This window comes from Sinocyclocheilus grahami, unplaced genomic scaffold (assembly GCF_001515645.1).
Source record: "Sinocyclocheilus grahami isolate Dianchi unplaced genomic scaffold, SAMN03320097.WGS_v1.1 scaffold879.1, whole genome shotgun sequence".
Classification (NCBI taxonomy): Eukaryota; Metazoa; Chordata; class Actinopteri; order Cypriniformes; family Cyprinidae; genus Sinocyclocheilus; species Sinocyclocheilus grahami.
Window position 1 is genome coordinate 541,131 of NW_015506058.1, and position 11,173 is coordinate 552,303.

Consider the following 11,173-nt stretch of genomic DNA (forward strand, 5'->3'; position numbering starts at 1 on the left):
GATCTTTAAAAAAAATGTTGAAACATTTTTTTCTTAAAAAAGGCAAAAAAATCGATTTAGAAAAAGTTATTTTTTTGTGCAGTATACCATTGTTGTATTTTTTACCTGAATGTCTTGAATTATTTTTTTCCAATAGACATTGATGCCCCAACCAATCTGGCAACCAGGGAGGTGACGGAGAACTCTGCAACCGTGATGTGGGATGGTGTTCGTGCTGAGATCGATGGCTACATGCTTACTTACAGCTCTGCAGAGGGCACCAGCCGAGAAATTAAAGTGGCCACGGATGCTACTTCTCACCAACTGACCTCTCTGAAACCAGGAGTCCTGTACACAGTTTTCCTCTGGGCCTACAAGGGCTCTCGTTCCAGTAGGAAGAGCATGACCGAAGCCGAGACGGGTAAGCTGTTCACCTTCTGGGTGAGGATTTGGGGCTTTACCCTCACTGTTTTATTTCCTCGTCTCAAGCGTTCCCTCAAGGGATCTTGCCACTATGCTTTGATCTCTTGAGCTTCGCAGTGAATGGAACAGTGGCATTCTCATATGTTCATTGTTTTCTTGTGCACCTAATCAGTCATTTCCGTTCTTGATTTTATTTCTTTTGACAGAGATTTAGTCTCTCCAACAAGGCTTTTGCATGCATTCCTTGCAAAAAACATCTACATTTGTGCAATTGGCAGATGCATGGTACGCATTTTGTGTTATCTGAGAATCAGACCATGACCGTGGTGTTGCAAGCACCAGCAAAACCAGTTGTCAACAGCGTATTATGGAGCCATAATCTTCTAGTATTTTCCATTCTCCATAAGATGAACCATTATTAACAAATCTCTTTTAAGCTCTTTTAAACCACCAACCCTGTAATAAGACGACTCCTTCATAGCAATTCAAGTTTAAGAAAACGAGAGAGGTATTTCTCCAGTGGGTGCTGCTGTAGACGGTAAAGCAGATGGTCTAAATGTATTACCAGCTGACAGTCAGAGTCAGGAAACACAACTCAAACAGAAGCACTTTGATATATAACAAATGTACTCTCTGTTGGGTTTCCATAACTATTTATCACTGTCCACATTACAGCGTCTAAAGAGCATTAGAAGAAATCTGTGCACTGTAGTGTGAGCCGCATTGTGTATTTCTGTTTACATTGTTACTGATGCAGCCTTTAACAAACTGCGTGAATGATTGGAATATCTACCTTTGAGGCTTTGCTTACTGGAACCAGGGAACTGAAAGTTTAGATTAGCCTTTAAACAAATGATTGTTTTTTGTCAGAAACCTAATCATGTGGCTTAGCTGGTTCCTAAACTTACAAATAACAGTGCTGCATAATATTTGCTACTGGATTTATTAGCTTCAGGCACATTAATATGTAATGTAGTAATGCAGATTTTATGTTAATATTTTATATTAGGGAATTAGCATCTCTGTTGATTGATCAATGATTCACCCATCACTCATGTTTGCTCTAATATCTGTGCAAATGTTAATCTGCACTGTTTTAGCAAAATTTTATTTTTTACCCTATTTTATATTTGTATTACTGATTCATTTAATGTGTAAATCTTTAGTTTAAATGGAAAGTGTCAATCAGATGAACTTCCCTCATCCCAAGGTAACACATTTAGGTTATAAAAATGTTGTGGGAACATTATTTAGAAATGTTTCTAAAATGTTAAAATAACCAATTTTCTTTATATAGTATAGGAAAGATGTATAAAATGATTTAAAGGTTAAAATGTTTCTTACAACATTCTAACGACTTTGTTCTCATCCAAAATAAAACAATTATTTGAACATTTATTTTTAATATTCTACAATGTTACAATTGTTACATGTCAAGTTTTTTGTTGTGATTATAATGTAATTTAAAAGTTACAAAAGCGTTTCTTACAACATTCTATTAACTTTATTTTCAAACAAGATAAAACATTATTTGAACATTTATTTATAGTATTCTAAGAACGTTAAAATATCCATATGAAAATATCCACAATAATATTATATTGTGATTATAGTGCAATTTTAAGGTTACAAACAAGTTTCTTACAACATTCTACAAACGTTTTCAACCATAACAAAACATTAAATGAACATTTATTTTTAGTAATCTAAGAATGTTCAAATGTCCAGTTTTCTTGTGATTATAGCGTAATTGTTTCTTACAACATTCTACTAACTTTATTTTCAACCAAAATAAAACATTTTTCAAATGTTTATTTTTAATATTCTCAGAATGTTAGAATATCCAGTACAAATAACATCATAAGGACGTTCTAAGAATGTTATTCTAAGAACATTTTCTTTCAACATTATGAGAATGTACAAACCCAATTCCAAAAATGTTGGGACACTGTACAAATTGTATTAATGTTATAAGAACGTTCCATAAACATTACTTTCTGTATTTTTTAAAAATCCGTAAGTATTCATGTAAGACATGGTATTTAAGAATACTGTTCTACAGCATGTTGTGTTGTTTCCCTCTTTGTCTCTGTGGTGTTGTGATGAATTGCAACATTATAACAGAACCTGGTGGCTGCATTAATCAAGCTGAACACTAATTTGAGAAAATTGCACTTTTCATAAGCATAGAACATTTCCAAATTTGCATTAATTAAAGTCATTAATTTTCACTCAACTTTTTGAAGAAGCAAACAACATCAGATGAGATTAAAGACTTTATTGATCCAGGAGGGAAATGAAGTCAAACTGTGATGGGAAATAATAGGATTTACTATCTGCATCCTGGATTTATAGCTAATTGTATCAGCATGAAAAGGATAAACTGGATACCTTCATGGTTCAGTGATGCATTTTTTTACATGGACATGCATCTTCTTACATCTCCTCTGCTGCACTTTCTATGCCTGCATGGCTGAAATGCAGCAATGTTGTGCATTAACCTGTTGTACAAATGGCTTTCTAGATATAGACGCTCCTACTAACCTCATGACCAGGGAGGTGACAGAGGACTCGGCATTGGTGACGTGGGACAAGGTGCAGGCTGACATTGAAGGCTACATGCTGAGCTACAGCTCTATAGATGGCTCCGGTCAGGAGGTTCGAGTAGGAGCTGACAGCACCTCCTACAAGTTCACTGCTCTGAAGCCTGGTGTTCTCTACACAGTCTACGTGTGGGCCATCAAGGGCCCTCGCTCTAGCAAAAAGAGCTTGACGGAAGCAGAAACAGGTTTTTGAATTGTGCCTTCCCAGTCAGCTCATGCAAACTAACACAAAGTTCTCTGTTTTGAACAGTTAGTTTATCTGTTTGCAGAAATAAGGCTTAGGTGTCTACAGATAAACTGTCCATCTGTGCATGGCTTTAATGTAGAAATGTGCATTAAAAGTGAAGCATGTCATTTTTTAATGTTAAAATACTTTCTCATATGCCATGGTTGTCCACCATTGATTGATTGATTGATTGCTTGGTCTTAGTTCTTCTTCCTGTCATTCCAGTTAAACGTCAGTGTAGGTTATGTGCAACAAGCTTACATATTCTGTAAAAAAGGCTGCATCGTTTCCATTTGCTTTGTTAAATATAGAGTTTATACTCAATATACTCAATTAATATACTCAAGATGCCTTTAAAGGAGCTACCAAAGATGAACATAACCAATGTTTGGATTTATATCTAAAGGTTTTTTTCTTCTCACTAATATTCAGATATTAAAATTGAATAAAATGGCAGCAATAAAACTAGGTAGGTTAGCTGATTACCTTAGAAGTCCATATCGCTGTCAGTTTATACTGCTATTAACGCTTTCTCCAACGAGCAGGTGAGATTTGTTTATGGGATGGTCGGCATAAAGCCCATTCAAATTCTAAGACTACCAGTTTGGCCAACAAGGAAAGTAGGGCTGTCACTAACGATTATTTTGGTAATCGAGTAATCAGACAAATATTCTGACGATTAATCGAGTAATCAGATTTTTTTTTGTAGTAATAAAATAGACCTAAATGAACAATAGCCTTTAAAATGACTTAAAATACATATATAATAGCAACGAGGCAGTAACAATTAGTTCAAATAAAGTATCAAAAGCAAGTAGTCATATGGTTTTATTGAACAAAACTGTTAAAATAAATGATGTATTATAAACAATAGAGCTAATGTACAGTACATTACACATTATAACAAATGACTGCAGAGGGCGCCAACAGCCTGGCGATTGTTTTTACACTTTATTGCGTGATCTAATGCCGGTTACTCGAAACACAGGCAAAATACAATCAAGTATTTTTTTTTTAATCGAGTACTCAAATTAAATCAAGGAATCGTTACAGCCTTAAAGGAAAATGTTTGGGAAACCTGCTTGAAAACAGTCATTATTTTTGCTATTCTCTTTAGTGCCACCAGTGGTAAAGAAATGACATGCTTCACCTTTAATCAAATGTGTCAACTGTTAATTTTAGAAATACATACTCCTACTAACCTCTTGACCAAAGAAGTGAGAGACATCAATGGTTATGGTTGTGTTGTTGGCTCTGGGCATTTGAGAAGAAATCAACAGCATCCCCTACAGGTTCACTAGCTTAAGTCCTATCGTCATTGGCAGTTGAAAACATGCCTCTAGAATAGCTTTCTTTTCTTCTTAAGTACTTCACACAACAAAACCTATTCATGTCTAATTTCTACCACTTCACTGGTCGACTCTTTATCTTGTGTCAAATCTCAGAAAATGAAAAAAAAAAAAAAAACTAAAGCAGACCAACAGAAGTACTTCCTTGAAGAATTAACACTGTTATACAAATGTCTTTCTAGATATAGACGCTCCTACTAACCTCTTAACCCGAGAGGTGACAGAGGACTCGGCGTTGGTGACGTGGGACAAGGTGCAGGCTGACATTGAAGGCTACATGCTGAGCTACAGCTCTATAGATGGCTCCGGTCAGGAGGTTCGAGTAGGAGCTGACAGCACCTCCTACAGGTTCACTGCTCTGAAGCCTGGAGTTCTCTACACAGTCTACATCTGGGCTGTGAAAGGCCCTCGCTCAAGCAGAAAAGCCACAACTGAGGCTGAAACAGGTTATCTGATTCAAGCAGACTGCGTGGCTCTGTGCCCGTGCTTTCTTCTACTGCCTAAAAATGCCAAATGAAGCATGTTGAAGGTCTTTGCTAAGGTCTTGTCTCAGCAATAGTGATAAGTGAATTAATTCTGAACATAAAGCTTAAATAGGAAGAATCCATCAGTTTTCGACAGTAACTGGAATGCTAACGCTCATAGTTATAAGGAGAGACATCTATTAAGAGCTCATTAAGAATGAGTTGTATTCTCATGATCTTTTCCAGGCACAGTTCAGCCACATATGATGTTGACTTCATTTAACCGGGTGCTATTTGTTGATCCGCAGAGATTGATGCACCAAAGAATCTCAAAGCCATTGATGTCCAGACTCAAACCTCCACTATAACATGGAAAGCTCCTCAGGCTAATATTGATGGCTACATCCTGACCTACAGGGCTGAGGATGGCAGCATGCAGGTTTGCTCTACACACTAACAGCTTTTGAAACCTGTTCAATTCAATACGTATACTGGTAACATTTTACAAGGTGTTATATGTTAACATTAGATATGTTAACAATAGCTAACATGTTGCTTAATGTTAATTTCTTTATTTACTAATACGTTTTAACATTTCAATTTGTATAAATTAACATTAATGCATTATGAACAAACATGAACAAAATTGTATATCATTTATATATATATATAATTTTATTAATATATGATTTTTTAAATGTAGTCTCTTACACTCACTAAGGCTACATTTAATCAAAAATACAGGAAATATTATTACAATTTACAATAACTGTTTCTATTTTAATTTTCTATTTTCTCTTTTAAATAGCCATTACTCCAGTCTTCAGTGTCATATGATCCTAGAGAAATCATTCTAATATGCTAATTTGGTGCTCAAGAAAAAGTTTCTTATTCTTATCAAAGTTAAAATATTTTTGTGGAAAACATGATATGTGTTGATAAATATTTCAGGATTATTTGATGAAAAGAAAGTTCAAAAGAACAGCATTTATTTGAAACTGGTTTTTTTTGTGTAGCATAACAAATGCCTGTTCTGTCACTTTTAATCAATTGAATGTATCCTTGCTGAATAAATGTATAAATTTCTTAAAAAAAAATAAAAATTACACTCAAACTTTTGAACTTTTGTAAATTTATTTTATTTTAGTAAACAATTAGAAAATGCTTTAAAAAATGATTGTTCATTGTTAGATATGGCACTTATACAGTGAATGTATTTTATTTTAATATAAAAAATGTATGCTGTGACGCATGCCATAATGCAGAAAAAATGCTGTAAAATGATAATATGCTGTAGTATGATACCTAATGCATTAGTTAATGAACTTTATCATAAAGTTTTTCCTGTTTAATTCATATCTGTTATATTTGTTACTATCTGACAGACACTTGTCAGTTTGTCCCAAATTAGTTTTTCTTTTTTCACTAATTTTCTGCTTTATTTTTTTTTAGACTGTGGAAAAAATGTTGACTGCGCAGGAGAATAGATTTGCTCTTTCTGACCTTGCAATGGGGAAAAAGTACATTGTCACCCTTATTGCCTACAGGGGCACGAAGAGGAGTAGGGCAGTGGAGACGAGCTTTAGTACAGGTAATATATTCAATACTATATTCCTTCATTTACACATTTATGAGACTCCTAGTGTATAAACACATCTCCAAGCCTGATTTTCACCAACTATTAAATATATAAAAGTCAATAGAAATAAAAACCCCTCATACATTCATTGCACTTCCATTATATTTTAGTGGGCCTGGTCTACTCGTTCCCAATGGACTGCACTCAGATTATGAGGAATGGAAACATGGAGAGTGGCGTCTACACAATTTACGTCAACAGCAACCGTAGCAGAACCATGCAGGTGTATTGTGACATGACAACTGACGGCGGCGGCTGGATTGTGAGTATGCCGTTATTATTATTAAAAAATGTTCTTGTGGATTATTGAATACTGATTTGACTTCATAAACTGCAAGGTTTCATTCTTAGGTGTTAGGGGCTACCAACTTTTAAAATTATTTTACTTATTATTTATTTTTTTAATTTGTCCATGCTTTATATCAGTGTTAACTTTGGCATTATAGTTCGATTTAAAAAAATATATATAATTATAAATGACCCACACATGCACTTCTGTTCAGTAAGATGTAAATAAATACATTTATACTGTACTATAAATTCTTTAATCCAGCAAGGACATATTAAATTGTTCAAAAGTGACAGTAAAAACATTTGTAATGCTACAAAATTACAGTTTCTATTGATTCGAAATAAATGTTGTTCTTTTAAACTTTCTATTCTTCAAAGAACCCTGAAAACAAAGTATCATTATTAAATATTCTTCCTGTTTTGATTTTATTAATTCATTTTGTGTCTACAACATACAGTATGAGTGTTGTATCTAACAACTTATCCTATGTATCAATCACAGGTGTTCCAGAGACGAAACACTGGCAAATTAGATTTCATGAGGCGCTGGAGAGAGTATATGAAAGGCTTTGGAGAACTGACGGATGAATTTTGGCTCGGTATATCTAATAAAGATTTCACATTATATGCTTATTGAAACCTTTCACTTACCCATATCATTGCTTCATATTGAACTAGATATTGATTTTGAGCTTTTTTGTTGTTGACCAGGCTTGGAGAAGATCCATGAACTGACTAATACTCCTACACAATATGAAGTGCGTTTCGATCTGGGCTTGGGATCAGAGCGGACATATGCCGTCTATGATAACTTCAAAGTAGCACCTTCCAAACAGAAGTTTAAACTTACCATTGGCAACTACAAAGGAAATGCTGGTAAATTGAATTATGTAATCCGACTATGCCAAAGTTATATGAAGCAAAGTCATGTTATTAATAACCCATTGTGCACAGGTGATGCCATGACCTACCACCAGGGAGGGTCTTTCTCCACGGTGGATTCAGACAATGACATTGCGCTTGGTAACTGTGCTCTGACTCACCAAGGTGCCTGGTGGTACAAGAACTGCCACCTGGCCAATCTGAACGGCAGATTTGGGGACAACAGACACAGTCTGGTGAGTTAAGAGGATTTTGTTATGAAGCAGAGTGAAGTTTTGAAAAAATGGGGGATCTGTTTCGGTACATTATTTGCCATATATTCTGCAGTATTGAGATGTAATAACCAGCAGAGGGAGCTCTCAAATTACAACACTGAAGGCAGGATTGAAAGCCAAACCACTTACAAGAAATAGCCCAATAATTCAAAAGAAAAGCAGTGTCCTGGATCTATCAGATCTCATAAGTTCACAAATAAGACAATGCTTTAAAGTTGGTTGGAGATTTATGTTCCCATTAGAGCCTTTATTTCTGTAAAGCTAACAGGTATAAATGAACGTTTTTCATGGAGGAAGGATAACAACATTTTAGGCCACAAAGTATAGGAATTTTTTTTCTTCCCTAAACATCAAACTGAATTTAGGTGTTAGGGGCTACCAACTTTTAAAATTATTTTACTTATTATTTATTTTTTTAATTTGTCCATGCTTTATATCAGTGTTAACTTTGGCATTATAGTTCGATTTAAAAAATATATATAATTATAAATGACCCACACATGCACTTCTGTTCAGTAAGATGTAAATAAATACATTTATACTGTACTATAAATTCTTTAATCCAGCAAGGACATATTAAATTGTTCAAAAGTGACAGTAAAAACATTTGTAATGCTACAAAATTACAGTTTCTATTGATTCGAAATAAATGTTGTTCTTTTAAACTTTCTATTCTTCAAAGAACCCTGAAAACAAAGTATCATGGTTTCCACACTGCTTTCGACATTGATTATAATAAGAAATGTTTCTTAAGCATCAAAACATCATATTAGAATGATTTCTAAAAGGTATTGTGACACTGAATTGACTGCTGAAACAGGAATGAATTATATTTAAAAAATACTAAATAGAGAACAGTTATTTTAATTTGAAATAATTGTATTGTTTTTACTGTTATTTTTGGTTAAATATATGCAGCCTTGGTGAGCATAAGAGACTTCTATCATGAAAGACTGTCATGCTGTTTTTTTTTTCATCAGAGAGGCTGCCCAATGATACAATGAATGATTGTCTGAATGTTATTAAAATAATCTTAATACTTTTCTGATTGTGTCTTTCAGGGAGTAAACTGGGAGCCATGGAAGGGGCACCTCCAGTCTCTCGACTTTGCAGAAATTAAGCTCCGGCCAGTGGGAGCAGCGGGCAGACAGAAGAGGTCATTGAAAAGGAGAGTAGCTGTGTATTAATAATCACTTGACAAAAACTACAAAATGTTATATTAAAATCCAAAACATATGGGAATTGGATCAAACCAGGTTGGAATAGTTCTTCATATAAGGAAAGCCACTCTATGCTGTAGATTGTTTGCTGTGTAACTGTATTTTGCATCATTTTACAAAAGGCCGATTTTGAATAGAATATGCTATACTTTTTTTGATTTAGTATATATACACACTGTATATGAAAGAAATCCAAACCTAACCCAAAGGGTGTTTTTCATACATTTAAGTGAAGGTATATTGCATTATAATCTTCACAGAGACTCTTTTTTATTTTATTACAGTGTTTTGCACCAAAGGACTTTGAACTGTCTGATAAAGTTTTGAATGGATATTGAAGATTTTCCCCAATCGTAATAGCTGACGATTATGATTTAATTCAAATGTCATGTATAAAAAGACGTTTTATAACAGATACTAAGCTATAATGTCTTCCATCTGGTTGTGTACTGTAGTTGTACTATAATTCCTGACACAGACACCAAATCAAGTGTCATATTTTCACAGAATTAAAGTTTGTTGAAATAAAAAAAGTGTCTGGAATATTTCACTTACACATTTGAGGATCAGATTTGACTGGCTCTACAGCCAAAAATGATGGGAAAATTGCACCGCATACTGCAGCATTTTAACGTCATTGTCACTACAGTGGGCCAGTTGCTCGAAAATCTTCACATCACTCCCCCTAGAGTAACCGGAAATGTACGTTTAGATCATACCGGGAAAATAACTGTTCTTATAGAGGAACTGACATCAGAAGGAGACATATAAGCCTCAGCAGGCGCTGGACTGTTCATCTTCAGGTCTCCAGACATCTGCCAAACTGGCATATCTACTGGGCAAATAGTAGGCTAAAGCAAATAGTAGGTACCATAAAGAGTCCCGGACCCCTTTTGCGCCGCTCAACAAAAGTGCCATGATATATATTATTGGGGAGTAATTCGTTATATGTAACAGCATTACGTAATTTAATTAGCCTACAAAATAAATGTAACTGTAATCCGTTCCAGTTACTAAGAAAAAAATGTGTAATTAAATTACAGTTACTTATGAAAATGTATATGTATATGATTTTAAAACTGTAATTAACCTCAGAACAATCGTGAAAGTAAAAAGAGGTGCCAAGTCTGTTTTTGTGCTGGCTGTGCTTATAAATTATTATAATCTTAATTCACGTGATGAAGGATTTTGAAAGTCTGACAGTAATCATTAGTGTTGAGCACTAAGGTTAACCCTGCCTGCTTTAAATGTAATAACTGTTGAAAATTATTAACAGTTGAAAACATTCAAAATAGAGTAACTTGTCATTTGTAATATACAGTGGGTACGGAAAGTATTCAGACCCCCTTACATTAAAAATACAGCAAAGTGAAAAAAAGAGCATGATGAATGTTAATGCATGACTTTCTGACATGCCTAATCAGAATGTGTTGAAGTACCACATAAACATCTAATTATGGCAGTGCAAACATCCCAGCATCTGAAAAGTGCAAGAAGATCAAAGTTTGTTTATCAGCAAGCTCATTTACACACAACTGTGATGATAATGGTGTATCTAGCAGTCTGAGTTTTGAGCTCAGTATAATAATTTCTTTCATTGCATTGTGAATGAAGGTGTTTAGGAGGAAATTATGAGACCAGTGCGTCAATGTGAGTCGTATGCAATTTGAAAAGCAACGGTGGTGAATGACAGCTCAGGTGGACACCAATTGTGATTACATGACACTTTTCAATTCTTGCAAAATGGAAATCCTACAGTTTTCAAAAGCTTGTATTATCATTTGGTAACACTTTACTTGAAGGGGTGTGCATAAGACTGACA

The 11,173-nt window shown here is 34.5% G+C and overlaps 1 protein-coding gene across 2 annotated transcripts in view; it reads left to right on the forward strand.

The window, feature by feature from the left end:
* LOC107563565 (tenascin-N) overlaps window positions 1–9,848 on the forward strand; it is a 29,410-nt gene extending 19,562 nt beyond the window's left edge. Inside the window, exons 7-16 of one of the 2 annotated variants that reach the window (XM_016248467.1) lie at window positions 137–400; window positions 2,927–3,190; window positions 4,763–5,026; window positions 5,353–5,483; window positions 6,497–6,635; window positions 6,794–6,945; window positions 7,477–7,573; window positions 7,686–7,850; window positions 7,929–8,092; window positions 9,193–9,848. In XM_016248467.1, the coding sequence (XP_016103953.1) occupies window positions 137–400; window positions 2,927–3,190; window positions 4,763–5,026; window positions 5,353–5,483; window positions 6,497–6,635; window positions 6,794–6,945; window positions 7,477–7,573; window positions 7,686–7,850; window positions 7,929–8,092; window positions 9,193–9,318 (1,766 nt within the window). In that variant the 3' untranslated portion in view covers window positions 9,319–9,848. The remainder of the gene's footprint in view (window positions 1–136; window positions 401–2,926; window positions 3,191–4,762; window positions 5,027–5,352; window positions 5,484–6,496; window positions 6,636–6,793; window positions 6,946–7,476; window positions 7,574–7,685; window positions 7,851–7,928; window positions 8,093–9,192) is intronic. The other variant, XM_016248468.1, reaches the window with a different exon arrangement.
* The last annotated feature ends 1,325 nt before the right edge of the window (window positions 9,849–11,173 follow it).